Source organism: Somniosus microcephalus, chromosome 7 (assembly GCF_052327205.1).
Source record: "Somniosus microcephalus isolate GS21.2 chromosome 7, FLI_Smic_1.0, whole genome shotgun sequence".
NCBI classification, from domain to species: Eukaryota; Metazoa; Chordata; class Chondrichthyes; order Squaliformes; family Somniosidae; genus Somniosus; species Somniosus microcephalus.
Window position 1 is genome coordinate 19,788,864 of NC_140993.1, and position 25,552 is coordinate 19,814,415.

At 43.4% G+C, this 25,552-nt stretch overlaps 1 protein-coding gene across 4 annotated transcripts in view; it reads left to right on the plus strand.

The window, feature by feature from the left end:
• The window catches only part of vps13b (vacuolar protein sorting 13 homolog B), a 1,087,794-nt gene that overhangs the window by 817,300 nt on the left and 244,942 nt on the right, over positions 1-25,552 (plus strand). For all 4 annotated transcript variants that reach the window (XM_085992288.1, XM_085992290.1, XM_085992289.1 and 1 more), the window contains exons 32-33: positions 7,915-8,041; positions 8,683-8,826. In XM_085992288.1, coding sequence (XP_085848414.1) covers positions 7,915-8,041; positions 8,683-8,826 — 271 coding nt within the window. The remainder of the gene's footprint in view (positions 1-7,914; positions 8,042-8,682; positions 8,827-25,552) is intronic.

Sequence of the window (25,552 nt, forward strand, 5' to 3'; positions counted from 1 at the left end):
ATAAGATGAGTACACTTGGAAAAGGTTTAGTTTATGAGCCCTGTTTTCAGTTAAGTTTAGTGTTCATAAGCATCGCTTCCCAAGTGCCATCAAATTGAAGTTTATCCGTGAACATTATTTAGAAGTAAGCTGTAAGCATTCTGTAATAATTGTATATAATCCAGGATATGTCGTTTGAAGAAAACAAACCACAGGTGGTCTGGTCTGAAGGGTGGACGATCAAACGGTGGGGTTAGAAGGTGCTTTCCACTCGTCACCCACTGTAACTTTTAGAAGAGCGTAAAAGATGGATTGCAATGCTGGTTCAGTCATTTCTGCAGAGGAAATGTACCACCAGATAAAACCAAATGTAAATTAGCTTCAATAGAACGTTAATAATAGGAAGCCGCGAAGACTGACCGTCATAACTTGTAAATTGATGTAATAACATGAGTTCACCAACAACGACTGAAAGTTTACACAATTTTCCTGCTGAATAAATTCTTTCCAGGACTACATTAGAACAGACCATTGCTTTGATTTAAGTACAGGATCGGACAAAGTCAACATGGATTTACCAAAGGTAAATCATGCTTGACTAATCTACTGGAATTTTTTGAGGATGTAACTGGTAGAATAGGTAAGGGAGAACCAGTGGATGTGGTGTATTTGGACTTTCAGAAGGCGTTCGATAAGGTCCTGCGTAAGAGATTAGCGTGTAAAGTTAAAGCACATGGGATTGGGGGTAAGGTACTGACTTGGATAGGGAACTGGTTGGCAGACAGGAAGCAAATAGTTGGAATAAACGGGTCTTTTTCCGAGTGGCAGGCAGTGACTAGTGGGGTACCGCAGGGATCGGTGCTAGGACCCCAGTTATTCACAATATATATTAATGATCTAGAGGAGGGAACTAGATGTAATATCTCCAAGTTTGCAGACGACACAAAGCTGGGTGGGCGTGTGTGCTGTGAGGAGGATGCCGAGAAACTCCAGTACGATTTGGACAGGTTGGGTGATTGGGCAGATGCAGTATAATGTGGATAAATGCGAGGTTATCCACTTTGGTGGCAAAAACAGGAAGGTAGAATATTATCTGAACGGCAATAGATTGGGAGAAGGGGAAGTGCAATGAGACCTGGGTGTCCTTGTGCACCAGTCGCTGAAGGTAAGCATGCAGGTGCAGCAGGCGGTTAAGAAGGCAAATGGTATGCTGGCCTTCATAGCCAGAGGATTCGAGTACAGGAGCAAAGATGTCTTGCTGCAGTTGTACAGGGCCTTGGTGAGACCACACCTTGAGTATTGTGTGCAGTTTTGGTCACCTTATCTGAGGAAGGATGTTCTTGCCATGGAGGAAGTGCAGCGAAGATTCACCAGACTGATACCTGGGATGGTAAGAATGACATATGAAGAGAGATTGGGTCGATTAGGCTTATATTTGCTAGAGTTTAGAAGAATGAGAGGGGATCTCATTGAAACTTATAAAATTGTAACAGGACTAGACAGACTAGATGCAGGAAGGCTGTTCCCGATGGCCGGGGAGTCCAGAACCAGAGGTCACACTCTAAGGGTAAGGGGCAAGCCATTTAGGTCTGAGATGAGGAGGAATTTCTTCACCCAGAGAGTGGTGAACCTATGGAATTCTCTACCACGCAAGGCAGTTGAGGCCAATTCAATAAATATATTCAAGAAGGAGTTAGATATATTTCTTAAGGCTAAGGGGATCAAGGGATATGGGGAGAAAGCAGGGACAGGGTACTGAATTTGGATTATCAGCCATGATCACATTGAATGGCGGAGCAGGCTCAAGGGGCCGAATGGCCTACTCCTGCTCCTATCTTCTATGTTACAGTGGTTGGTATTAATGCCAGCATTTCTAGAAAATGACCTGATAAAGCGTACGTTTATAAGTAGAATATTCTGACACAAGTCTAATTGCTCTCACACAAGTATCTTATATTCATCAGTTTTAGAACTATGTGTACAGTTCAAGAAGTATATATGCTGTAATATCAGAAACTACAGTTGGGACCATCATAGCGATATTATCGTGAGAAATTATTCTTGAAATGATACTAATGGCCTTTGAGGTATGTCAATATTAACCTTTTTTTTCCCGCAAATGGAAGTGCATCTTTATCTTTAAAATTGTGGCATGTATGCATAAGCAGAGCTTAAACACTTCTTGACTGAATGTGAATCAAGTGGGCATAGTACTGCCCTTCAAATATAATTCGTTACAAATGATATCTGTAACAGCCTAACTGGCCTTTCAAACTAAGGCATTTTCATCCACGCCAATCTTAATTTAAACCAATATATGGACAAATAATAAAATGCTCTGATATTATAGCAGAAACTAAAAATTACAGGTTACAACAGCATATAAGCTGCTTCCCTAATGTAGAGACTAATTTTGGATGCAAATTGTTACATCACCAGACATAAAATAACATGCAATAACAACAGAAAATGCTGGAAATACTCAGCAGGCCAGGCAGCATCCGTGGAGAGAGAAACAGAGTTAACGTTTCAGGTCTGGGACCCTTCATCAGAACTGGAAAAAGCTGGAGATGTAACATATTAAACATGTGCAGAGACGGGGGTGGGGGGGGCGGGGTTTAGGAGGGGAGGAAGAAATAGAACATCCTGTACTTTTGTAAGAGGCAGGAAAGATAAAATGTTGCAAATGGGAATGGCAAAAATCATACTGCATGAAAAATGGGGGCAGGGATAATTATCTGAAATTGTTGAAGTCTATGTTGTGTCCGGCAGGCTGCAAAGTGCCCAATCGAAAGATGAGGTGCTGTTCCTCGAGCTTACGTTGAGCTTCATTGGAACAATGCAATAGCCCGAGGACAGAGAGATCAGAGTGGGAGTGAAGCGGTGAATTAAAGTGACAGGCGACCGGAAGCTCAGGGTCACCCGTACGGACTGAACGGAGGTGTTCCCCTCCTAAATCCCCCCTCCCTGTCTCTGCACCTGCTTAATATCTGTTACATCTCCAGCTTTTTCCAGTTCTGATGAAGGGTCCCAGACCTGAAACGTTAACCCTGTTTCTCTCTCCACGGATGCTGCCTGGCCTGCTGAGTATTTCCAGCATTTTCTGTTGTTATTTCAGATTTCCAGCATCCGCAGTATTTTGCAATTATAAAATAACATGCAGTGGGATCTCTAGCTGCGAAATATGCTGCATGCCCTTTCTTTACTTTCTTGCCCCCTTTTTTCTCTCTCATTTTCTTCATGATTATAATGATATCATCACCCCTGTGCTCGCTGACCGACATTGGCTGCCGGTCCGGCAACGCCTCAATTTTAACATTTTCATCCTTGTTTTCAAATCCCTCCATGGCCTAATACCTCCTTACGTGGTTCGATGTCAAATTTTGTTTGATACGCTCTTGTGAAGCGCCTTGGGACTTTTCACGTTAAAGGCGCTGTATAAATGCAAGTTGTTGTTGATTTTCTTTTAGCTTTTTTACTTCCTTTTATTGTTTTATTGGATTCATAACACAAAGAGAGAGAGAAAAAGAAAGACTTACATTTATATAGCACCTTTCACTACTACCGGACATCTCAAAGCGCTTTACAGTCAATGAAGTACTTTTGAAGTGCAGTCACTGTTGTCATGTGGGAAATGCGGCAGCCAATTTGCGCACAGCAAGGTCCCACAAACAGCAATGTGATAATGACCAGATAATCTGTTGATTGAGGGATAAATATTGGCCAGGACACTGGGGAGACATCCCCTGCTCTTCTTCGCAATAGTACCATGGGATCTTTTACGTCCACCTGAGAGAGCAGACGGGGCCTCAGTTTACCGTGTCATCTGAAAGACGGCACCGCCGACAGTGCAGCACTCCCTCAGCACTGCACTGGGAGTGTCAGCCTAGCTTTATGTGCTCAAGCCCTGGGAGTGAAGCGAGAGAGAGGGAGGAGTGGCAAAAGGTTGAGGATAATGAGAGAGCATATCAGTTAAAGAAGAGTGAGGTTCTGAATACAGGAAACTTTCTGGTATCCGGCACCGACAGGACTGAGCTGTTGCCGTCCCATCAAACCTGCCGGACAAACCAGCGCTAATGTTGAACCATATGGAGCTTTTGAGCTCCGTATCTGGCAACAAACCCTCTTGCTTGGACAGCTTCTAAACAGTCGGCCGTACCTTGCAAGTGTCTCTGTAGCTTAGCAACAGCTTCAGCGAGACCTTGCAGAGCCTGACTGGTGAAAAAAAGCAACAAAAATGTAAAAAAACTAACGAAACGGCTCCTGATTTTTGCCGGTGGATCGAGCATTCTGGACAGTTAACCTCCGGATAAACCAAAGTTTCCTGTCGTATTCGGCATCCGTTGGCTCATGATGGTTGGGTATCTCACTGAGACGGTTCTGTACAAAAGACAACTTCTTGTTATATACTTAGGAAATTTTGTATGTTATTAAAAATATGACTCTTGTCACTATGTATCAACCAATATTCCCTTTATTTTTTTTTGGGTGCGCGGCCCATTCAAAATACCGCACATGCGCAGTTTCTCCTATTTAAAAGCCGGTGAGCCGGCTGCGCTGGAGCTGCAGAGGACCGCGCAGCTTAAAGGGAACATTGGTATCAACTGAATTACATGGTATTTAAGATAGTCCTAGGTTTGAATGAGGGAGAGATGAGGAGAATTTTTATTTTTACGCACGGAGTTGTTGTGATCTGGAATGCGCTGCCTGAAAGGCCGGTGGAAGCAGATTCAGTCGTAACTTTCAAAAGGGAATTGGATAAATACTTGAAGAGGAAACTAGCATGATGGGCCAAATGACGACCTCCTGTGCTGTAAGATTCTATGAATGACTGGCCGAGCTATTGTTTCGCTCTGTCCACGGGTAGAATGCTAATTGTCGAATGCCAATTTATTCCTCTTGTCTTCATTCCAGGGAATTTTTTTTTGTAATTTATATTTTATGTACTTTTCTGTTATCACAGTGAGGCATTTCACTGCTATGAATGAAATGTACTTTTGACATCCAATATCAGCGCTTAAGTAAAGTGTTTTCTACTGTACACCATAAAAATATGTCTTAACCTCAAAAGTACACTCTCTATTGCATTAGCGTAATTCTGTTTCTCATTTTCTTCTCCAGCCATCCTTGTAGTCCCTGTGAACAAATCCACCAATTTTGTCCTTGATCGCGAACAGTTTTTATCACTTGGTTCCGTAGTTTTGTGACATTGCAAATTTTATAATGTGACAAGAACTGTTCCTTTCCAAGTCTTTTATGAACTGTGTGGGGCCAAAACAAGCACTGCAGTACTCCATTAGTCACTGCTTTCCAGTCGCAGTTTTTCGAATTTATCACCATCTTTTGCCTCAACATGTGGAGCCAGTTTTCAGTCCAGTTAGCTAATTTAATCCATGAGCCTCAACTTTTACAAAAATCTTGCATGTCAACTTCTGAGTTGTCCTATTTAAGCAGTCTGGTTGTGATGGTAATAGCCGTTCGTGATACCAGCTTCTTCTGGTGGCTTCTGTAAACCAACAACCCACGTTAGATCTGCAGAGAAAGATTAAGCCTCTTTGCGGCTTTGATGTGGTTGACCACGTAGCAGATGCTATCTCAGGGTTTGAGTTGCAATCTCTACCTCCCTCTCTGACATACTGATGATAAGTTGGGGTAAGGTGCCCAGTTCACATGATCATAGTGAGCTACGCATCCCCTGTGAATACATTTTGACTTACGATCAGACTTGGATCAAAGCCTGCTTGGTTAGAGTTTCAGTTCTTCCAGTCTGGTCAATTCTACTTGATTGCCATCATCGTAATGACTTTAGTCATACTATGTGCAGAGATGCCTGAAGATTGAACTATGAATGATGAACAGTGTTGCACCAGATTTAAAATTGTAAGTTTTTGTCCTTGGAAAGTGAAAAACTTACTCAAATAGTTATACTGGAGTTCCTCCTGTATTTACTGAATCATTCTTTCACCCATCAGGGAGGGTCCGAGCTGGGATACCCTGATCCTCAGATTCAGAAAGGAGCAACATGGGTAGTCATTTTTCTTTTTTTTCCCCCCCTCTCTCTCTGCACTCCTACATGACAACAGTGACTACACTTCAAAATTACTTCATTGGCTGTAAAGCGCTTTGGGACATCCGGCGGTCGTGAAAGGCGCTGTATAAATGCAAGTTCTTTCTTTCTGTCGGACCTGCCGTCTTTTGAATAAGATGCTAATCCGAGGCCCCATCTGCCCTCTCCGGTGGAGGTGAAAGATCCCAGATTCTAAGAGGTGTAGGCGAGTTGTCCTGGTGTTCTGGCCAGCATTTAGCCCTTAACCAACACTGTTTTTAAAAAAAAAAAAAGAAGCAGATTATCTGGTTATTTATCTGATTGCTGTTTGTGGGAGCTAATTAACTGCCGTGTTCCCCTACATTACAGCTGTGACTACACTGCCAAAAAGGTATGCCATTGGCTGTGAAGTGCTTTGGGACATCCTGAGGTTGCGGGAGGTGCTATATAAATGCAATTTGTTTTTCCTATTTCTCTTTTCTTCACCACAAAACCCCCCCCCCCCCACCCCCCCAAGCCCCACACTGACACTCGATCTTACCTGGTGCTCCATAAGCGCAGAACCATCCTTTGAGTCTATGAGTCTATCGATGCTCGTGACCTAAATTTCCTATTATTTAAAACAGACATTTCAGTTGATCCAGCTTCAGCAGGGAGAGTTCGTAAGCTTCATGTGCTTGTTGTGGACCAACCTTATTTGACTTGGCATGAGGATAGGGCTGAACTCAGACCTCTTTCTAAGTTCCTCCCCAAGGGGGTCTCGGAATTCTCTGTTTCACAGGATTTGCAATTCCCTCCTTTTATCAGGCTCCGCATGCTTCAGAAGTGGATCTTAGATTCCACTTTGCGGATGTAAGGAAAGATCTGTTTTTACATCAGCAGCTCAATTCATCTGAAATTCAAGAGAACTAATTCAAATCTTATGGGGCAAGGACCCTTGGAAATCCTGCCATGAAGCTGGGATTAGCAAACTTAAGTTGTGCAGTACTTACTTTACTGGTACCATCTGGCGGACTGCCTGCACGAAGTTTAGTGGCGCTACCAAATCCAGGGCTACAAAAAGGCACAGTTTAAACAAGTTATTTAGGAAGCTATTTGTGAAATGCTGCTTGAGATAAGATGTTGAGGGATACTAATTGACCTAACTGCTAAAAGATGATAGAAGAAGACTTTCAAGAATAAAAATAATAGCAGTGAGCTTTCAATAGGATGTAACACCTCCCTGTCTCTGCACTTTAGGTCACTTTTAACCATATTGGTGTCATTTATTTTAATTTTAAAAATATGAATTTTCCAAGATGCAAGCTTCCTAAGTGCAAATTCACTGTTCTTTGTTCCAAAAAAAACTAGACTGCTGTAGCTGAAATAATGAACAGTTACTTATTCTCAACAGCGACAACTACTAGACAAATCAAGGGTAATGACGGGTAGATAGGATAAGCTTCTGTTTATTCTGCAAGAAAAAGCATTCCCTTTTATTATCCCAGTAAATGTTTCTACCTTGAGGGGCGATTTAACAGATAGATTGCTTACCTTGTGTAGAATATCCCTATTTGAATTATTATCATCCACATTCTATGGGGCTTTCTTCGTGCCTCATTTCTGTTCCTTGATTGAGAAAATTGGACATCTGCTTCTCTTAGTAATAATATAAACTAGGGGGAGAAATTTATTTTTAATGTTTAAGTGCTGTTTGAGTATAAAAAGACTAAGTTACCCAGTTGTGATGTGCTTATATGATGTGTATGGAAGGGTGAGTCACCTGCCTGTGATTTCATTATTTGGAAATGAACTGAGGCACTGTGTGATTTTCCCAGCTGGGTAGCTGGACTATAACTATAATATTTATACATAGTGTTCCATTTTTATTTGTCTTTTTTTCCCCCCAGTATTAGACACCACCAAGAGCGAAGGGCAATTTTAACTCCAGTTTTGACAGATTTCAGTGTACGTATAACAGCTGCCCCCGCGATCCTTTTCACGAAACAGCTCTCGCCAGAGAATGCACAGACCGAGGTCAGTAATAGAGTTTTAATAAACGTACGATTTCAGTAGTGCTAAAACAGTGTATTTGCCATCTGAAGTGATCTAGATTTGAAGCGTGCTACAAGTTGGTTAGATCTTTCCTTTTTCTATTTTGTTTCCACTTCAAGTAGGGCGCATTATTGCCAATGCCATGTTTTAGCTGTTAGATTAATTCCTAAATCACGTTCAATTCAATTTGCAAAGAATCTGTTTTGCTCTTGGAAATTTAACCACAAAGGGTAGTGGAAATGTGGAAAACTCTGTTGAGGCCGGGGGTCAGTTGAAAATATCAAGACTGAGATTGATAGATTTTTGTTAGGCAAGGGTTACGGAACCAAGATGGGTAGATGGAGCTAAGATACAGAACAGCCGTGATCTAAATGAATGAGCTCCTGTTCCTACGTAGACTTATTGTTAAAGTCTGATGAGACCGACTATGAATTAGCAGCTGCAGGACTGATGTTGAATTGGGTTTAATATTTCATTGCATTGTGTGCCACATACGGTACAATCAATATATAAAGTTGTAACTGCAAATTAATTTTGGTGTTCTTGAAATGTTCTCGTGACTGCACTACACAGGAAGTCAAGTAGTTTGTAATATATGTACAATGCTGTTTTTGTCTCTGTAGGAAATTATAGTGTGTGGCCATTCACTAGAAGTCAATGTTACTACAAGCCTGGATTTCTTCCTCAGTGTCGCTCAAGTCCAGCTCTTACAGCAGTTAGTACAAGCCAATATGCTTGGATTGGAGCTGCCAGACAAAACAGCAGAGGTAATCTCCTACCTGATTACAATATGGTTTTTTGTCATTTTTTTGCAATTTTTGAATTACAGAGAAATAATTACAACATGCGAGGGGTTTAAAAACAAAACTGTAGCACAACAGAAGTAAAATATGTCCCTAACGTACAGTATGCATGCAGCAGGTTAACAGTGTTGCGTCGGCAGCAAACCCAAGCAGATGTGGACCACAAAGTTACGTAGAATTTGCAGCTCAGAAACGGGCCGTTCTGGTTTGTGCTGGTGTTTATGCTCCACGCGAGCCCCGAGAGTTGGGAAAAAACTTCAACCACGTGTTATTTGCCCGTTTCTTGAAGGCCTGGAGTCACGTGAATGCTGGTTGCTAGCATTTCAAAAGCCCACGCAAAAAAAACCAGGCAACAAAGAGGATCCCTGCTGAATGTTCGAATGGAAATGCAATCTCATTAGGGACAACTGATGTATGGGGTTGGGAGGTAAACAATGGTCTCTTAAACTATAACTGACATTAGAAAAAATGAAGAATAACACAGATTATGCCTTGTAGGATATCACATTACTATCCTAGGCTATGTGTATGGTTTTGTTTTGGAAGCCAGGAAGCGACTGGGGATTCAAATCGGACTGTTCGCACCAACCTGGTTCACAGATTGTGGTTTTGAACTTTAATTGGAAGGGAGAAGTAATCTGAAATATAGGACAGTGAACAGTTTCCTTTTTTGCCATTCGACAATATCTTTTTGTAAATGTCTCTTGTTTATAAGACACTTTTAAATATTGTTGTATAAATGTATATATTTTATTATTTTGTGATTCTCTGACCTGATTATCATTTGTAAAATGTAGCTTTTTGAAGTTTGTCATTAGCAACAGGTCTTTTACGAGAGCCAAACTGTATTTTCAATTTTTAAAACGGTTGTTTTCCAGACTAGAGGGAGGTACACAATGGTGTTCCCCAGGGGATTGGTACTAGAACCACTGCTTTTCTTGATCTATATTAGTGACTTGGACTTGGGTGTACAGGGCACAATTTCAAAATCTGCAGATGACGCAAAACTTGGAAGTATAGTGAACAGTGAGGAGGATAGTGATAGACTTCAAGAGGACATGGACAGGCTGGTGGAATGGGCAGACATGTGGCAGATGAAATTTAACGCAGAGAAGTGCGAAGGGATACATTTTGGTAGGAAGAACGAGGAGAGGCAATATAAACTAAAGGGTACAAGCCTAAAGGGGGTGCATGAACCGAGACACCTGGGGGTATATGTGCACAAATCATTGAAGGTGGCAGGGCAGGTTGAGAAGACTGTTAAAAAGAAATACGGGATCCTGGGCTTCATAAATATAGGCTTAGAGTACAAAAGCAAGGAAGTTATGATGAACCTTTATACAACACTGGTTCGGCCACAACTGGAGTATTGTGTCCAATTCTGGGCACCGCACTTTAGGAAGGATGTGAAGGCCTTAGAGAGGGTGCAGAAAAGATTTCCAGGGATGAGGAACTTCAGTTACGTGGATAGACTGGAGTAGCTGGGGTTGTTTTCTTTAAAGCAGAGAAGGTTGAGAGGAGATTTGATAGAGGTGTTCAAAATCTTGAGGCGTCTAAACAGAGTACAGGAAACTTTCGATTTACCGGCACCTAAATAACCGGAAATCTCGGTTAACCGGCAAAATTCAGGAGTAGGTTTTACTTCATATTGGTATTTGCCGCCTTCCATCTGTGCTGTGCAAGGGTGTGGCTGCAGCTGTTGCTAAGCTACAGAGACGCTTGAAACTTGTGTTCATTGTTCTGCAGTTGTTGCTAAGCAACAGGGTTTGTTGCTTTATACGGAGCTGTCAGCTCCCTATCTTTTACTATAGTGTTCAGTTATCCGGGATTTTTGATGAACCGGCACGTCGGTCCCATCTGTGCCAAATAAAAAAAAGTTTCCTGTAGATAGAGAGAAACTCTTCCCATTGGTGGAAGAGTCGAGAACCAGAGAATTTTTTTTAATGTGATTGGCAGAAGAACCAAAGGTGACATGAGGAAAAACTTTTTTATGCAGCGAGTGGTTATGAGCTGGAATGCTCTGCCTGACAGGGTGGTGGAAACATCCTCCCTGCATCTACCCTGTCAAGCCTTGTAAGAATTTTGTATGTTTCAATGAGATCACCTCTCATTCTTCTAAACTCCAGAGAATATAGGCCTAGTCTACTCAATCTCTCCTCATGGGACAACCCCCCCATCCCAGGAATCAGTCTGGTGAACCTTCGTTGCACTCCCTCTATGGCAAGTATATCCTTCCTTAGGTAAGGAGACCAAAACTGTACACAGTATTCTGATATTCTGATACTTGAGCCAGGCAGGCCTTGGGCACTGCTGATGAATGACCAGCCACCTTGGCTTAATAGTGGAGCCAGGCAGTGTAGATCTGTCACAGGTGCTGAGATTCTACCTACTCGGCTCCAAATAAACCTGCAGGGCAAAACCCTTGCTGGGCAAGTCTCAGGAAGCTTACTTATAACTTGCTCTGGTAAGCTAAGTGGTTTGAACTTGTTTGAACTCCAGCAATACCACACTGTGCAATTCTTTAGATGGACTCTCAACCTTGGCTCTGCCAAGCTGCTTCCTAAGCTCTCTGGACTGAATTAAGTAAAATATGTCCCTCCAGGAAGGGTTTGTGTACTCAATATTTGTCAAACAGAGACAGGGGGTTAATTTCTCACTACGTAGTTTAAAATGGAGACTCTTAAACATGGTGATGGGTTTCTACGTGTGTCAAACACCCAGCTAACCGAAAAATAGTCCATGCAATAAGTGGATTTTTTTTAAGTGCTGGCTTTAGGAAATGCTTAGTCTACCACTTCTTGTACGCTGATGTACATCTGAAATTCCATTCATTGGAATAGATGTGCCAAGGCTTCTGCGTCTCTACAAAACGTGAATTCGTAGATGTAATGGAAATAGCATGTAACATTTAGCTGTCCTTAATCTACTTAATTTAATGCACTAATTAGTTACATTGGGCGGTATTTAATTAAAATGAGGTATTGCATGGCAAATGTTTTCAAGAATTTTTAAAATAAATATATGCTTCCCCCCCCCCCAACATTTCTCTGGGGCTGAAGAGGATTTTGAGCCGATTGTCTGCAAGCTCTAAGTGACGTGGGCCCATACTTGGAGGGTGGAGGTTAGCGCCAAAGGTTTAGGGTTAGGGTGGGTGCTGGGTTGAGTTTGAGGTGCGCAGGTAGTGGGATTCGGTGTTGGGGGCGGGGGTTTGTTTTACAAAAGGAAGAACATGTGAAAAGGAACTCTAAGTCTGGAAGGCAAATACAGGCGGAGCTAAGTGAGGAAAATGGCGTGAGCTCCCTCAATCAGATTCAGATTCAGATTAGATTTATTTGCCATATGTAACAAGTACAATGGAATGCTTGTTCCCCGTAGGGACGCGTCAGCTATACAGAGTCTTTGTGCTGTAAATGGAGTTAAGGTTTATTCAGGGAATCACTCGGCCATTTTATTATTCCTCGGAGCAAATGATAATCTAGTCACCTCAGAATTCATAACAATCAAAGCAACACTTATTATTGAGGGCTCTGTTGCCACTCTGAGCCTGGGTTTGGGAGTGTCCTGTTGTGTTGGCTCTACTTTGGATTGAATGCAGTGTGATTGGGTAGATGTTTATGTTGGTGGGGGGAAGGTTTTGTGTAATATGCTTAGTGAATACGGATAGTTAAAAATAACCGGTAATAATGGAGAAAGACACAACGAGGAAGACGAGAGTTGACATTATGGTCACCAAGCTTTGATTTTCACATTGAAAGAATGAAACATAATTTAGAATAAGAGCTTCTAGCATAACCATTAGTTCGTTCCTGTCTTGTATCTCTGCTCAAATTCTGCGTCGAGTTCTGGTTGCCGCGTTAAAGGAAAGATGTGATTGTACTGGAGAGGGTGCAGAGGAGATTTACCTGGATGTTGCCAGGACTGGAGAATTTTAGCTATGAGGAAAGACTGGATTGGCTGGGGTTGTTTTCTTGGGAACAGAGGAGGCTGAGGGGAGACTTAATCGAGGTGTGTAAAATTATGAGGGGCCGAGATAGAGTGGATAGGAAGAACCTATTTCCCTTAGCAGAGAGGTCAATAACCAGGGGGCATAGATTTAAAATAACTGGTAGAAGGATTAGAGGGGAGTTGAGGAGAACTTTTTTCACCCAGAGGGTGGTGGGGGTCTGGAACTCACTGCCTGAAAGGGTGGTAGAGGCAGAAACCCTCATCACATTTAAAAAGTACTTGGATATGCACTTGAAGTGCCGTAACCTACAGGGCTACGGACCAAGAGCTGGAAAGTGGGATTAGGCTGGGTAGCTCTTTGTCGGCCGGCACAGACACGATGGGCCGAATGGCCTCCTTCTGTGCTGTAAATTTCTATGATTCTATGATTTTCTACTCTACTCGAAGTTTCCTACATTACAACAGTGACTACACTTCAAACAGTATTTAATTGGCTGTAAAGCGCATGTGGAACGTCCTGAGGTTGTGAAAGGTGCTATGTAAACGCAAATCTATCTTTCTTCTTTATCCCTCTTAATAGCTCCTCCTTTATCTTGGTGTCCTATTTTTTTTCCCCCTCGAACATCTCTGTGAGGCACCTTGGGACACTTATCTACAAAATCGAATGTGATCTTGGCTTTTCACTCGGTTTTGCGTTTCAGGCCAGAATCCCTGACAGCATCCTTATTTACTGTGGCCTTGCCCAAGAGAAGGATCAGCAGTGTATCTGGTTGGCATCAGGTTCTAAATCAAGTATATCAAACCTTAGAACTACTACAGGGGAAAAAAGCACAGCAATTAACTGCTGAAAGATTGATTGTTCCTCGCTGCAGAACAGACATTTGAGATACATGGGAATGGATGTATGTAATTCTGACTGATTAATTGCAGAATTTAGTATTGTTACAGTTCAATGAATGTTATGAATAGCATATCTTTAGTTGCATATGTTGAAGTTAAATCTTCTGTTTCACTGAGTCCAGATTGATTCAGAAATCAGATCTTGAAAATATTTCTTCAGTTTCATACACATGTGAGAAGCAGCTTATTTCTCTTGGGAGGTGCTGCTTGGGAGTGTTTATTCCGCCAGTATGTGAATTGTGAGTCATGGCCTGCTGCAGAATAAGCCACCTGTGACCTCAGAAGGTGCCACAGCTAGGCTCTGTCAAGCTCCCGCTCAGCTGACCGAGTGGGCCGTACTTCAGTCACGTTAATTAGCACTGGGAGGGTGAAACCACTTCAACTTTAGCTGGGGTATGCAGCCACATTGCGGCATATACCACAGCACATCTCTGCGCTTTTCAGGTTTTTATGTTAACTGTGCCTTGAGGGATACGTTTGCCTGTTTATGGACAAAACGCACGTACACAAACCAGTTTGTTGTGAGCTGCTTACACTGTACCGTCCCCCTGCCCCCCCGCTCCAAGACCTTCAGACTTGCAAGTTATGTTCTGTTGACGTCACTCAAAAAAGACTTTTTTTGTGGTGAACCATACTGAGCCACCGTTTATCCATTGCCGTTCATATTCAACACCATGAAAGATGGTAAAGTGCATTGTTCTTGGGGTAATGGCCTTTTTGCCACTCCTTTGTTTAAAAGCAGCCTTCTGCTTAATAGCTTTTTTTCCTCTGAGTCAAGTGCTATTCTTATCAAGAGAAGGGGACTTATCTTTGCATTATAATTCCTGAAACAGTGCTAACGGTGTAGCTGTGGTTCATGGTGCTTGTGACAGCTGCTGGTGTTCATTAATCTGTGCAGTTTTTGCGTAGTAACAGTTATCTTGAAGTACATTAAATTTGACACTTCTACTTTTAAAAGACTGTGGCCATAAAATTCCCTCGTCTGCAGAGACAACATACTCTTCCCTATCCCTGTAATTCCCAGTGTATTGGCGCACCCTAGAGGGGCCATACAGTCACTTGTTTGCTCCGTCGTATTCCTTCCCAAACTGTAAAGTAGATAATGTCTGCGGAAACAAGTATTGTTTCCACTAGAATTTGTTCACAAAGAATTTTTTTTTCTCTACATTTTAAGGTATCAAGAAATTAGCAGAAGTAAACTACTTTACCTAAAAAAATAAAAAATGGGCCAGTTACTTTAGCCTGAGCAATGACAATATTTTGTAAGTAAAAAGTTTGCTAACTCGTCGACTGCTACTGAACTTTCCTTTCCAGTTACCTCTCTTTGAATTCAATTTAGTTAATTCATTCATTCATTCGTTTATGCAAAGGCTGAACTGCTTGTGTGACTACGATGTGAGGAAGTGATCCACCAAAAATGTTCCTGATTATTTTGTTCACTTTTTGCAAATTCCTGTAGCCCTCTGTAATATGGTGCGTGCTGCCCAAAGGGCAGAGCAATGCTTTATTTCAATTGTGTTAATTAAAACAGATGAAGGCAGCTTGCTGTTAATTTTTAAAACAAGCCAAATAAGGCAGCGCAGTGGATTTTTCTTTGTTCCTTCACCTCTGTGATCTGAGTTTTAATATAGCCAGACTGATGGGGAGAAAATCTTCCCTTTCCGCGGGCTACAAGATCCCAGTGAAGTTTGTGTTGGCCGTTCCAAGCCCAGGTTCTGTGGGCGCAAGTCTACAGGACCGAGTTGTACATAATTTGGCGCTGAATTGACATTCTCACTCACAGAAACCGCAAGATTTGCTGGTATGGAAACAAAGCGACATTGCAGTAGAGAATTGTGGTGTTTTTTTTCCCCCTGAGGGTGGAGTTAGAATGTGTACACGGCAGTGCAAAGCAATCTTTGCTCTGGACTTGGGCCCCATGTGATACTCAACCTTGGAGCTTCCACCGTCACTGGGTGCAAAAAGTTAAACATATATTCTCCAAAAAAACAGACCTCTTTCTTCGCTCACAATTTTTTAATCACAAAGTAAAACCAACACAATAGTGAGGAGATGAACAGATATGGCCGAGAACAGACTTACTAGACATGGCCAGCATATTCCTGTCATCTAACTGAATAAAGATAGATTAATAGCTGTGAAGCACGCACTCTAAATTTTCTGCTTTGTTCTTTTTAGGTCAACTTTGTTGTACATCAGTTTGATCCTAAAAAACAAAAGGGTGCTTTTTCTCTCCACTTTATGGCTGCCATAGTACCATCCTTACTTGGGCAAATAACCGTCTCTCAGGCCAGGCGTGAGGAAATGTTTTTGTCTCGTCTGTGTCATTGTTAGACCTTTAATATTAGTCAGAATTAGCTGAAGGAAACTTAATTGATGCCATCAGAAACATCTCAAAGCATCTTACCTGCTGTGAATTACATCAACAACAACAACCACTTGCATTTATATAGCAGCTTTAACGTAGTAAACCATCCCAAGGCGCTTCACAGGAGCGTTATCAAACAAAATTTGACACCGAGCCACATAAGGAGGTATTAGGGAAGGTGACCAAAAGCTTGGTCAAGGGTTTTAAGGAGCATATTAAAGGAGGAAGAAGAGGTTTAGGGAGGGAATTCCAGAGCTGAAGGCATGGCCGCCAGTGGCGGAGCGATGGAAATCAGGGATGCGCAGGAGGCCAGAAATGGAGGAGCGCAGAGATCTCAAAGGGTTGTGGGGCTGGAGGAGATTACAGAGATGGGGAGGGGCGAGGCCATGGAGGGATTTGTTACCAAGGATGAGAATGTTAAAATTGAGGTGTTGCTCAACCGGGAGCCAATATAGGTCAGCGAGCACAGGGGGTGATGGGCGAACGGGACTTGGTGCAACACAGGGGCAGCTGAGTTTTGGATGAGCTTAGGTTTATGGAGTTCAAAGTGCAGCGAGAAACGTGGCAGCTCTTTAGAGCACTGCAAGCAGCTGTGTAACCCAGTAACCTGTTTCTGCCGATGGCTGAGGGACGAATGTTGAACAGAACACAAAAAGTAAGGGTTAAATGAGCAAACGCCTCCAGTGTAGGGATGGCTAAGTCCACTGCCTGTTTCTGGTTCTGAGCAATGCAGAGCAGGAAGGCCCAGAGTTTAATTGTTGATCAGGGCAATTGCCGAAGTGCTGAAAGTGACCTCGTCACCCTGGCGTGATTGCTGCTAGAAAAGTCATAGAAACATAGAAGATAGGAGCAGGAGTAGGCCATTCGGCCCCTCGAGCCTGCTCCGCCATTCAATGCGATCATGGATGATCATCCAAGTTCAGTACCCGGACCCTGCTTTCTCCCCATACCCCTTGATTCCTTTAGCCTTAAGAAATATATCCAACTCCTTCTTGAATATATTTCATGAATTGGCCTCTACTGCCTTCTGGGGTAGAGAATTCCACAGGTTCACCACTCTCTGGGTGAAGAAATTCCTCCTCCTTTCTGTCCTAAATGGCCTACCCCTTATCCTTAGACTGTGACTCCTGGTTCTGGACTCCCCCGCCATCGGGAACATCCTCCCTGCATCTAGTCTGTCCAGCCCTGCCAGAATTTTATAAGTTTCAATGAGATCCCCTCTCATTCTTCTAAACTCCAGCGAGCACAAGCCCAATCGATCCAATCTCTCCTCATACGTCATTCCTGCCATCCCAGGTATCAGCCTGGTGAATCTTCGCTGAACTCCTTCCATGGCAAGAATATCCTTCCTCAGATAAGGCGACCAAAACTGCACACAATACTCAAGATGTGGTCTCACCAAGGCATTGTGTGTGGGTTTCAGGTGAGGTCAGGATCAGGTTCAACTGTCTGGGCTCAGCAATGAAGAATGGCTATCAGTCATGGCTCAGTTTGCAGCACAATCTGGAGCACTTTCGACTGGAGCACATAATCCAGGCTGAAATTCGGTGCACAACTGAGGGAGCACTTCACTGTTGGAGGTGCCGTCTATTGGATGAGACGATAAACCGAGGCCCCGTATGCCCTCTAAGGTGGACGTAAAAGATCCCATGGCACTATTTCGAAGAGTTATCCCCGGTGTCCTGGCCAATATTTATCCCTCAACCAACATAACAAAAAACAGGTTATCTGGTCATTATCACATTGCTGTTTGTGGGAGCTTGCTGTGCGCAAATTGGCTGCCGCGTTTCCCACATTACAACAGTGACTACACTTCAAAAAGTACTTCATTGGCTGTAAAGCGCTTTGAGACGCCCAGTAGTCGTGAAAGGCGCTATATAAATGCAAGTCTTTCTTTCTTTAGATTGTATGATCAAAGAAATACAATTTTCTCCATGTTGCTTTTTAGTGAACCTGCTCTAAACAATCTCGCTAATAATCTGGTCGCGTGGGTATTTTTCAGTCACAAAATTTCATCACCATGACTGCATAACAGAGTATGATTTTATGAGAACCAGCAGCACCCTAATACCTATTTTAAATAGAAAGACTTACATTTCTATAGCATTTTTCACGACCTCAGGACGCAGAAGGCACTTTACAGCCAACGAAGTACTTTTGAAGCGCAGTCACTGTTATAATGTGGTAACGCAGAAGCCAATTTGCGCACAGCAAGATCCCACGAACAGCAATGTGATATTGACCAAGTAATCTGTTTTTATATCCACTTGAGAGGGCAGACGGGTCCTCGGTTTAACGTCTCATCCGAAAGACGGCACCTCCGACAGTGCAGCGCTCTCTCAGCACTGCACTGGAGTGTCAGCCTAGATTTATGTGCATCAAGTCCCTGGAGTGGGACTTCAACCCCCAACCTTCTGACTCAGAGGCGAGCGTGCTACCCACTGAGCCACAGCTGACACTAATTGGTTCTAGAGGCTCGCGAAACAATTTCTGTTGACTTTGTGATGTACTTTACCTGTTTGTGATATGAGATGGTGGGATAATATGGGAAAAAAGATAACTGATTCTGATTGTGACGCGTTTCTCGATCGCAAGAGATTTAAAGAGTTTGCCCGGTTTGGTTTGACTGACTGATGGTGGAGAACAATGCAGAGGCAAAGTCTGAAGCTGCAGTCGAGAGCAAGAAAAGAAAAGGAGAATTTGCCGAATGCCAAGCACCTGAAATGGAATTAAGTTGTATATGTGCCAAGTGTAAGCTAGTGGTTAGACCAGGAACAAACAAGGTGAGAAGGAGTAAGACTGTGGCAGAAAACCAGCAACCACCTATCCAGACCAATAACAGGACCAACATACCAGCTGAGGCTATAATCCCTGTCATTACTATAATACAACAATGACTACATTTCAAAAATAATTCATTGGCTGTGAAGCGCTTTGGGATGCCCTGAGGTGGTGAAAAGCACAATATAAATGCAAGTCTTTCTTTTTTATTGAGAGCTGAATCATTGATTCACACCACTGAGAAAGCTATTTCCCAAGTGTTATCAACTGATAACCTGTTCTCTCTCTACGAATTGTAAAGGAAAGCTTGAGATCTTTATAGGGCTTTTGTCACGTGCACCCATCCGTTAAAAGAAGTTGTTTTTCAGTTGTTTTTCCCAACTGATCTGTTGACCATTATCTTGTTTGTTTGTGATATCGGCTACCCTCTTATCTGGGCGACACTGTGCCCTTATTAAGAATTTCTTGCTAACAAAAGACCTCTCCTTGCTACCAAAGCTTTTTCTTGCTAAATGTCATCCTTACCCTGAAGAATTCTGGGAATGAGCAACTTCATTATTTTATTATTTCTAACAACAGTAGAAGTCTACAAGCTATTTATAAGTCAAAAGAAAGCAATAACCTTAATCATATCAGATTAAACCAAATTACTAATTCTACGTATATAAGAATAGGGTATCTTACACAAGGTGGTCCAGCAGTGTAAACCTAGTATACGCGTTGTAAGGATGTACCCTGCGGGGGCACCCTGATACAATGTGTTACCATCAAAGACATGAATGCTCTTTTAAAACCCTGGCCAGAAGATGTATTTTGGTGGGCAAGTACATGGCAGCCTGCCAATTGTTGCCAGCAGCAGGATGTACAGCCAAGGAACATGCGATATATGCTCATTAAGGGTATCCGCATTGAAACACGAGTGGAGGAGGTGAATACTGCCCTAGAGGCTCTAAAGTACAGGGTTCAACCGCAACACAGAGTAGTGAGCCGCAAAATAAGCCTGCCCATGGGACTCATCAGAGTAACCATTAAGAAATCTGAGCAGGCCCAGAAACTGATTGAAAGTGGCTTCACTCTTTATTCTTCCATTGCAAAGTGGAGGAAGCACACATTCCAGCCCTGGCAACTGCGCTGGCCCTGAAATTACTGCTGCTGAACTCCAGCTGAGGCTAAGGGGGCGTGGGAGAGAAAGCCCCAGGAGAGAATGGCATTGCCAAAAGCGCTTTGGGGCACCCAATGGTGCCCATGTCAGTCAAAAGTCTTCGCCGAGTCAGGAGCGCTGGATTTACTTCCTCAGATGCTGCGTTTTAGGAGAGGAAGAAACATAGAAACATAGAAGATAGGAGCAGGAGTAGGCCATTCGGCTCCTCGAGCCTGCTCCGCCACTCAATAAAATCATGGCTGATCATCCAAATTCAGTACCCTGTCCCTGCCTTCTCTCCATATCCCTTGATCCCTTTAGCCTTAAGAAATATATCTAACTCCTTCTTGAATATATTTAATGAATTGGCCTCTACTGCCTTCTTTGGCAGAGAATTCCACAGGTTCACCACTCTCGGTGAAGAAATTCCTCCTCATCTCTGTCCTAAATGGCTTACTCCTTATCCTTAGACTGTGACCCCTGGTTCTGGACTCCCCGAGCATCGGGAACATCCTTCCAGATTCTAGCCTGTCTAGTCCTGTTAGAATTTTATAAGTTTCGATGAGATCCCCTCTCATTCTTCTAAACTCCAGCGAGTACAAGCCCAATCGACCCAATCTCTCATACGTCATTCCTGCCATCCCAGGTATCAGCCTGGTGAATCTTCGCTGCACTCCTTCCATGGCAAGAACATCCTTCCTCGGATAAGGCGACCAAAACTGCACACAATACTCAAGGCGTGGTCTCACCAAGGCCCTGTACAACTGCAGCAAGACATCCTTGTTCTTGGACTCGAATCCTCTCGCTACGACGGCCAACATACCACTTGCCTTCTTAACCGCCTGCTGCACCTGCATGTTTACTTTCAGCGACTGGTGCACAAGGACGCCCAGGTCTCGTTGCACTTCCCCTTCTCCCAATCTATTGCCATTCAGATAATAATCTGCCTTCCTGTTTTTGACACCATAGTGGATAACCTCGCATTTATCCATGTTACATTGGGCAGAAGCATGGCAGATGCAATCACCCAACCTGTCCAAATCATACTGGAGTTTCTCGGCATCCTCCTCACAGCACACACGCCCACCCAGCTTTGTGTCATCTGCAAACTTGGAGATATTACATCTAGTTCCCTCGTCCAGATCATTAATATATATTGTGAATAGCTGGGGTCCAAGGACCGATCCCTGCGGTACCCCACTAGTCACTGCCTGCCACTCGGAAAAAGAGCCGTTTACTCTAACTCTTTGCTTTGTGTCTGCCAACCAGTTCTCTATCCAAGTCAATACCTTGCCCCCAATCCCATGTGCCTTAATTTTACACGCTAATCTCTTATGCTGGACCTTATCGAAAGCCTTTTGAAAATCCAAATACACCACATCCACTGGTTCTCCCTTATCTATTTTACCAGTTACATCCTCAAAAAATTCCAGTAGATTAGTCAAACACGATTTACCTTTTGTAAATCCATGTTGACTTTGTCTGATCCGGTCACTTTTTTCCAAGTGCTCTGCTATGACATCCTTTATAATGGACTCTAGCATTTTCCCCACTACCGATGTCAGGCTTACTGGTCTGTAATTCCCCGTTTTCACTCTACCACCCTTTTTGAACAGTGGGGTAACATTAGCTACCCGCCAATCCATGGGTACTGTTCCAGAGTCTATCGAATTTTGGAAGATGACCAGCAATGCATCTACTATTTCTAGGGCCACTTCCTTAAGTACCATAGGATGTAGATTATCAGGCCCTGGGGATTTATCGGCCCTCAATCCCATCAATTTCCCTACAAATACTGATTTCTAATCAGTTCCTCCCTTTCATTAGACCCTATGTACCCCGACATCTTTGGGAGGTTATTTGTGTCCCCCTTTTGTGAAGACAGAACCAAAGTATGTATTTAATTGGTCTGCCATTTCTTTGTTCCCCATTATAAATTCCCCTGATTCTGACTGCAAGGGACCTACGTTTGACTTCACATATCTATAAAAGCTTTTACAGTCAGTTTATATGTTCCCTGAAAGCTTACTCTCATACTCTATTTTCCCCTCTTAATTAATCCCTTTGTCCTCCTTTGTTGGATCCGAAACTGCTCCCAATCCTCAGGTTTACTGCTTTTTCTGGCCAATTTATATGTCCTCTCCTTGGATCTTATGCTATCCCTAATTTCCCTTGTTAGCCACGGTTGAGTCACCTTTTTTGTTTTATTTTTATGCCAAACAGATTCCACATCATCAGAGCTAATATCTTTCCTTTCAATTGTGTTAATCCCCTCTTTAACCAGCAATGCTACCCCACCTCCATTTCCTTTTTGCCTATCTTTCCTGAATATTGAATACCCCTGGATGTTGAGTTCCCAGCCTTGGCCACCCTGGTGCCATGTTTCCGTAATCCCAATCATATCATATTCGTTTACCTCTATTTGCGCAGCTAATTCATCCACCAGTGACAACACTGCGACTGCTACCCGAGCACACTGTCTATGCCTTCAACAAGAAAATATGTATGTTGATGGTGTTCCTGGATGTGGAAAAAGACTATTGACCATGTTTGGCACATTGGGCAACAAAATACCATATGCCAGCTTGACATCCCAAATGAGCTGATTTGATGGATATTGAATTTCCTTGTCGGAGTGTGACATAAGAAAACTCTCACTGAGTGCTTGGTTTGAGTATAAAACAAGGCTTTAATTAACTGTTTCACAACCATGAGCTCTAGTTACGTCACTAGTTCCTGGTTACAAAAACGTCCTGAGCAAGCTGGGCCCACACCCGAGTATTTATACTTTCCTTGGATGGCACCACCATCTCGTGAGTCATTTCTACATGAATGGTAAGACTCATGATAGAGTGCACTCGGCAATTTCCACCAGGTTTTGCCCAATTGGAGGAGCTGCTCAGTTCTCTACCCCTGCCTGTTCCTTATTGAAGCCAATGACATTTCAACATCTGAACAAAGATTAGGATTTTCCCACACTTTGCTGACAATGCTGCTTTTTCAGTATGCTCCATGAGCTCAAATTGCGTCAAAAAACCTCCAAAGGTGCCTGGATAATGCAGAGGAACAACTTTGCCATAGAGCAATTCTACTGATTTCACCCCCCCCCCCCCCCCCCCAAAAAAAAAATCACAATGTGTGCTATTCTCCTAAAGAAGCGAGCACAAGAAAGATGATATGAGAAGTGAACTGACAAAACCAAGAGCAGAACCTACCAATGGGATGTGGTTTAAACACGGCACCTTGGCAACATCTCCGCCAGGTTGGGCCACTTGCAAGTCTTCTGTGGAAAGTCAGCCCCAAAACTTTCTTTAGACTGTTCATCTGCCTAATCCTGCAACATAGGCATCCCCTCCGTCCAGCCTGCTGCGCAGTGAGCAAGCCACAGATTAAGAGATTGTGAGCAGTAAGCGCAGCCTCCTACTTTCATCTGCTCAACCCATCTGTGGACCCCCAACAATGGAAGAAAGACTTCTGAGTCTCCATCACAGGTACCTGCACAAGGGAAGGACTAATCCGTGGTCACTGTGATAGAAGAAGGACCGAACACACCTGAGTACGTTTGCGACACTGCATTGTTTGTGGGAGGCTGCGTTAGATTGCGGACTTTGGGAGCATTCAATCACAGAGAGCTGAGCCAGTACCACTATTATCCCTGCACTCCTGAGAATACACTGTCATATCCTTAGCAAGCTCCAATGTTCCCAATAGGAACTTTCTTCTTTTTAGGCAGTCCCTTGGAACCGAGGATGACTTGCTTCCACATTAAAAATGAGTTCGCAGAGGACTGATGAGTCCAATGTGGGACCTACAGTCTCTGTCACAGGTGGGGCAGACGGTGGTTGAAGGGGCGGGTGGGTGGGGTGCTTGGGTTGACGTGCGCTCCTTGCGCTGCCTGCGCTTGGGCTTCCGCTTGCTCCCGGCGAAGAGACTCGAGGTGTTCGGCGACGTCCTGGATGCTTCTCCTCCACTTTGTGCGGTCTTGGGCCAGGGATTCCCAGGTGTCGATGGGGATGTTGCACTTTTTCAAGGAGGCTTTGAGGGTGTCCTTGAAGTGTTCCCTCTGCCCACCAGGGGCTCTCTTGCCGTGCCGGAGCTCCGAGTAGAGCGCTTGTTTTGGGAGTCTCGCATCCGGCATGCGAACAATGTGACCCGTCCATCGGAGCTGATCGAGCGTGGTCAAAGCTTCGATGCTGGGGATGTTGGCCTGAGCAAGAACACTGACGTTGGTGCGCCTATCCTGCCAATGGATTTGCAGGATCTTGCGAAGGCATCGTTGGTGGTACCTCTCCAGTGCTTTGAGGTGCCTGCTGTACATGGTCCATGTCTCTGAGACATACAGCAGGGCGGGTATCACTGCTGCTCTGCAGACCATGAGCTTAGTGCCGTCTTCAAATACTCTCTTCCTCAGGCGACCGAAGGTTGCACTGGCACACTGAAGGCGGTGTTGGACTTCGCCGTCGAAGTCTGCCCTTGTTGACAGTAGACTCCCAAGGTATGGAAAGTGGTCCACGTTGTCCAAGGCCTTGTCGTGGATTTTGATAATGGGGTGGCAGTACTGTGTGGTGGGGGCTTTAATGTTTCAGCAAAGCCACTTCTCCGGGACAGCAAGCCAGACTGAAATGAAATGAAATTGAGTTACTCATCAGATATGTGAATTAAAAGGTTAGAATGCTAAATGAAGTCCTAATTTTCTGTGAATCTGGAAACCATACAGGGTATGTTGAGTGCGAGTAACACGATACTGAACACTTCTATATTCACCAAATGAAAAAGTCAACGATGCTTTCCAATTCTTGTCCTCTGACTTTGCGTTGGGGCAATTTTATCACTTCGTCGATGAAATATTTTTTTCAAATTTAAATGAAAATACAATTATTAACTGATATTAAATTAATGTTATATTCTGTAATAACTTGTTTAGTTGCAGCATTTTCCATTTATCTGAATTGCATAAGTGAAAATACATCCTCCAGGCTTTGCAACAGTATTAGCAAAAGCTGCTTCTTATATGAGAATTGTCACTCCATAGAAAAAAATTACGTGTACAGATTTACAATTTTCCACTTGTTTTTACACTGTAAAACTTCTTTTTACTTCAAACTATTTCTAGCAATAGACTTAAACAAATATAAAGAGACTGAGAGTTGTTCTCTTCTGGATTATTTTTTCCATGTGGCTTTCTGCTGAGAGTTTGTAGATATTTTCACTTCCCCCCTGCCCCCCCCACCCCCCACCCCAGGTCTCCCAAGATATGTACTATTCCCCAGCCGAGGAAGTGAGTAAGTGTGTTACTCCTTGACCTCAGTCAATTTTACTTTCAGCTGGTAAATGGGAACTGATGTGTACAACAGTAGCCTGGAATGACTTACCTTTTAGATGTGACCTTCTTTCTCTGTCCTCCACTTTGCACCTTTCACCCATGTCTCCCCCCGCCCCCCCCACCGATAGCTATAATGAGAATCATGGTACAGGCTAGTGCACTGTGTGACAAAAACATTTGTGTTCCAGCCTTCTGGGGAAGCCAGAGGCGAAGGCCCTAATAATGGCTTTGA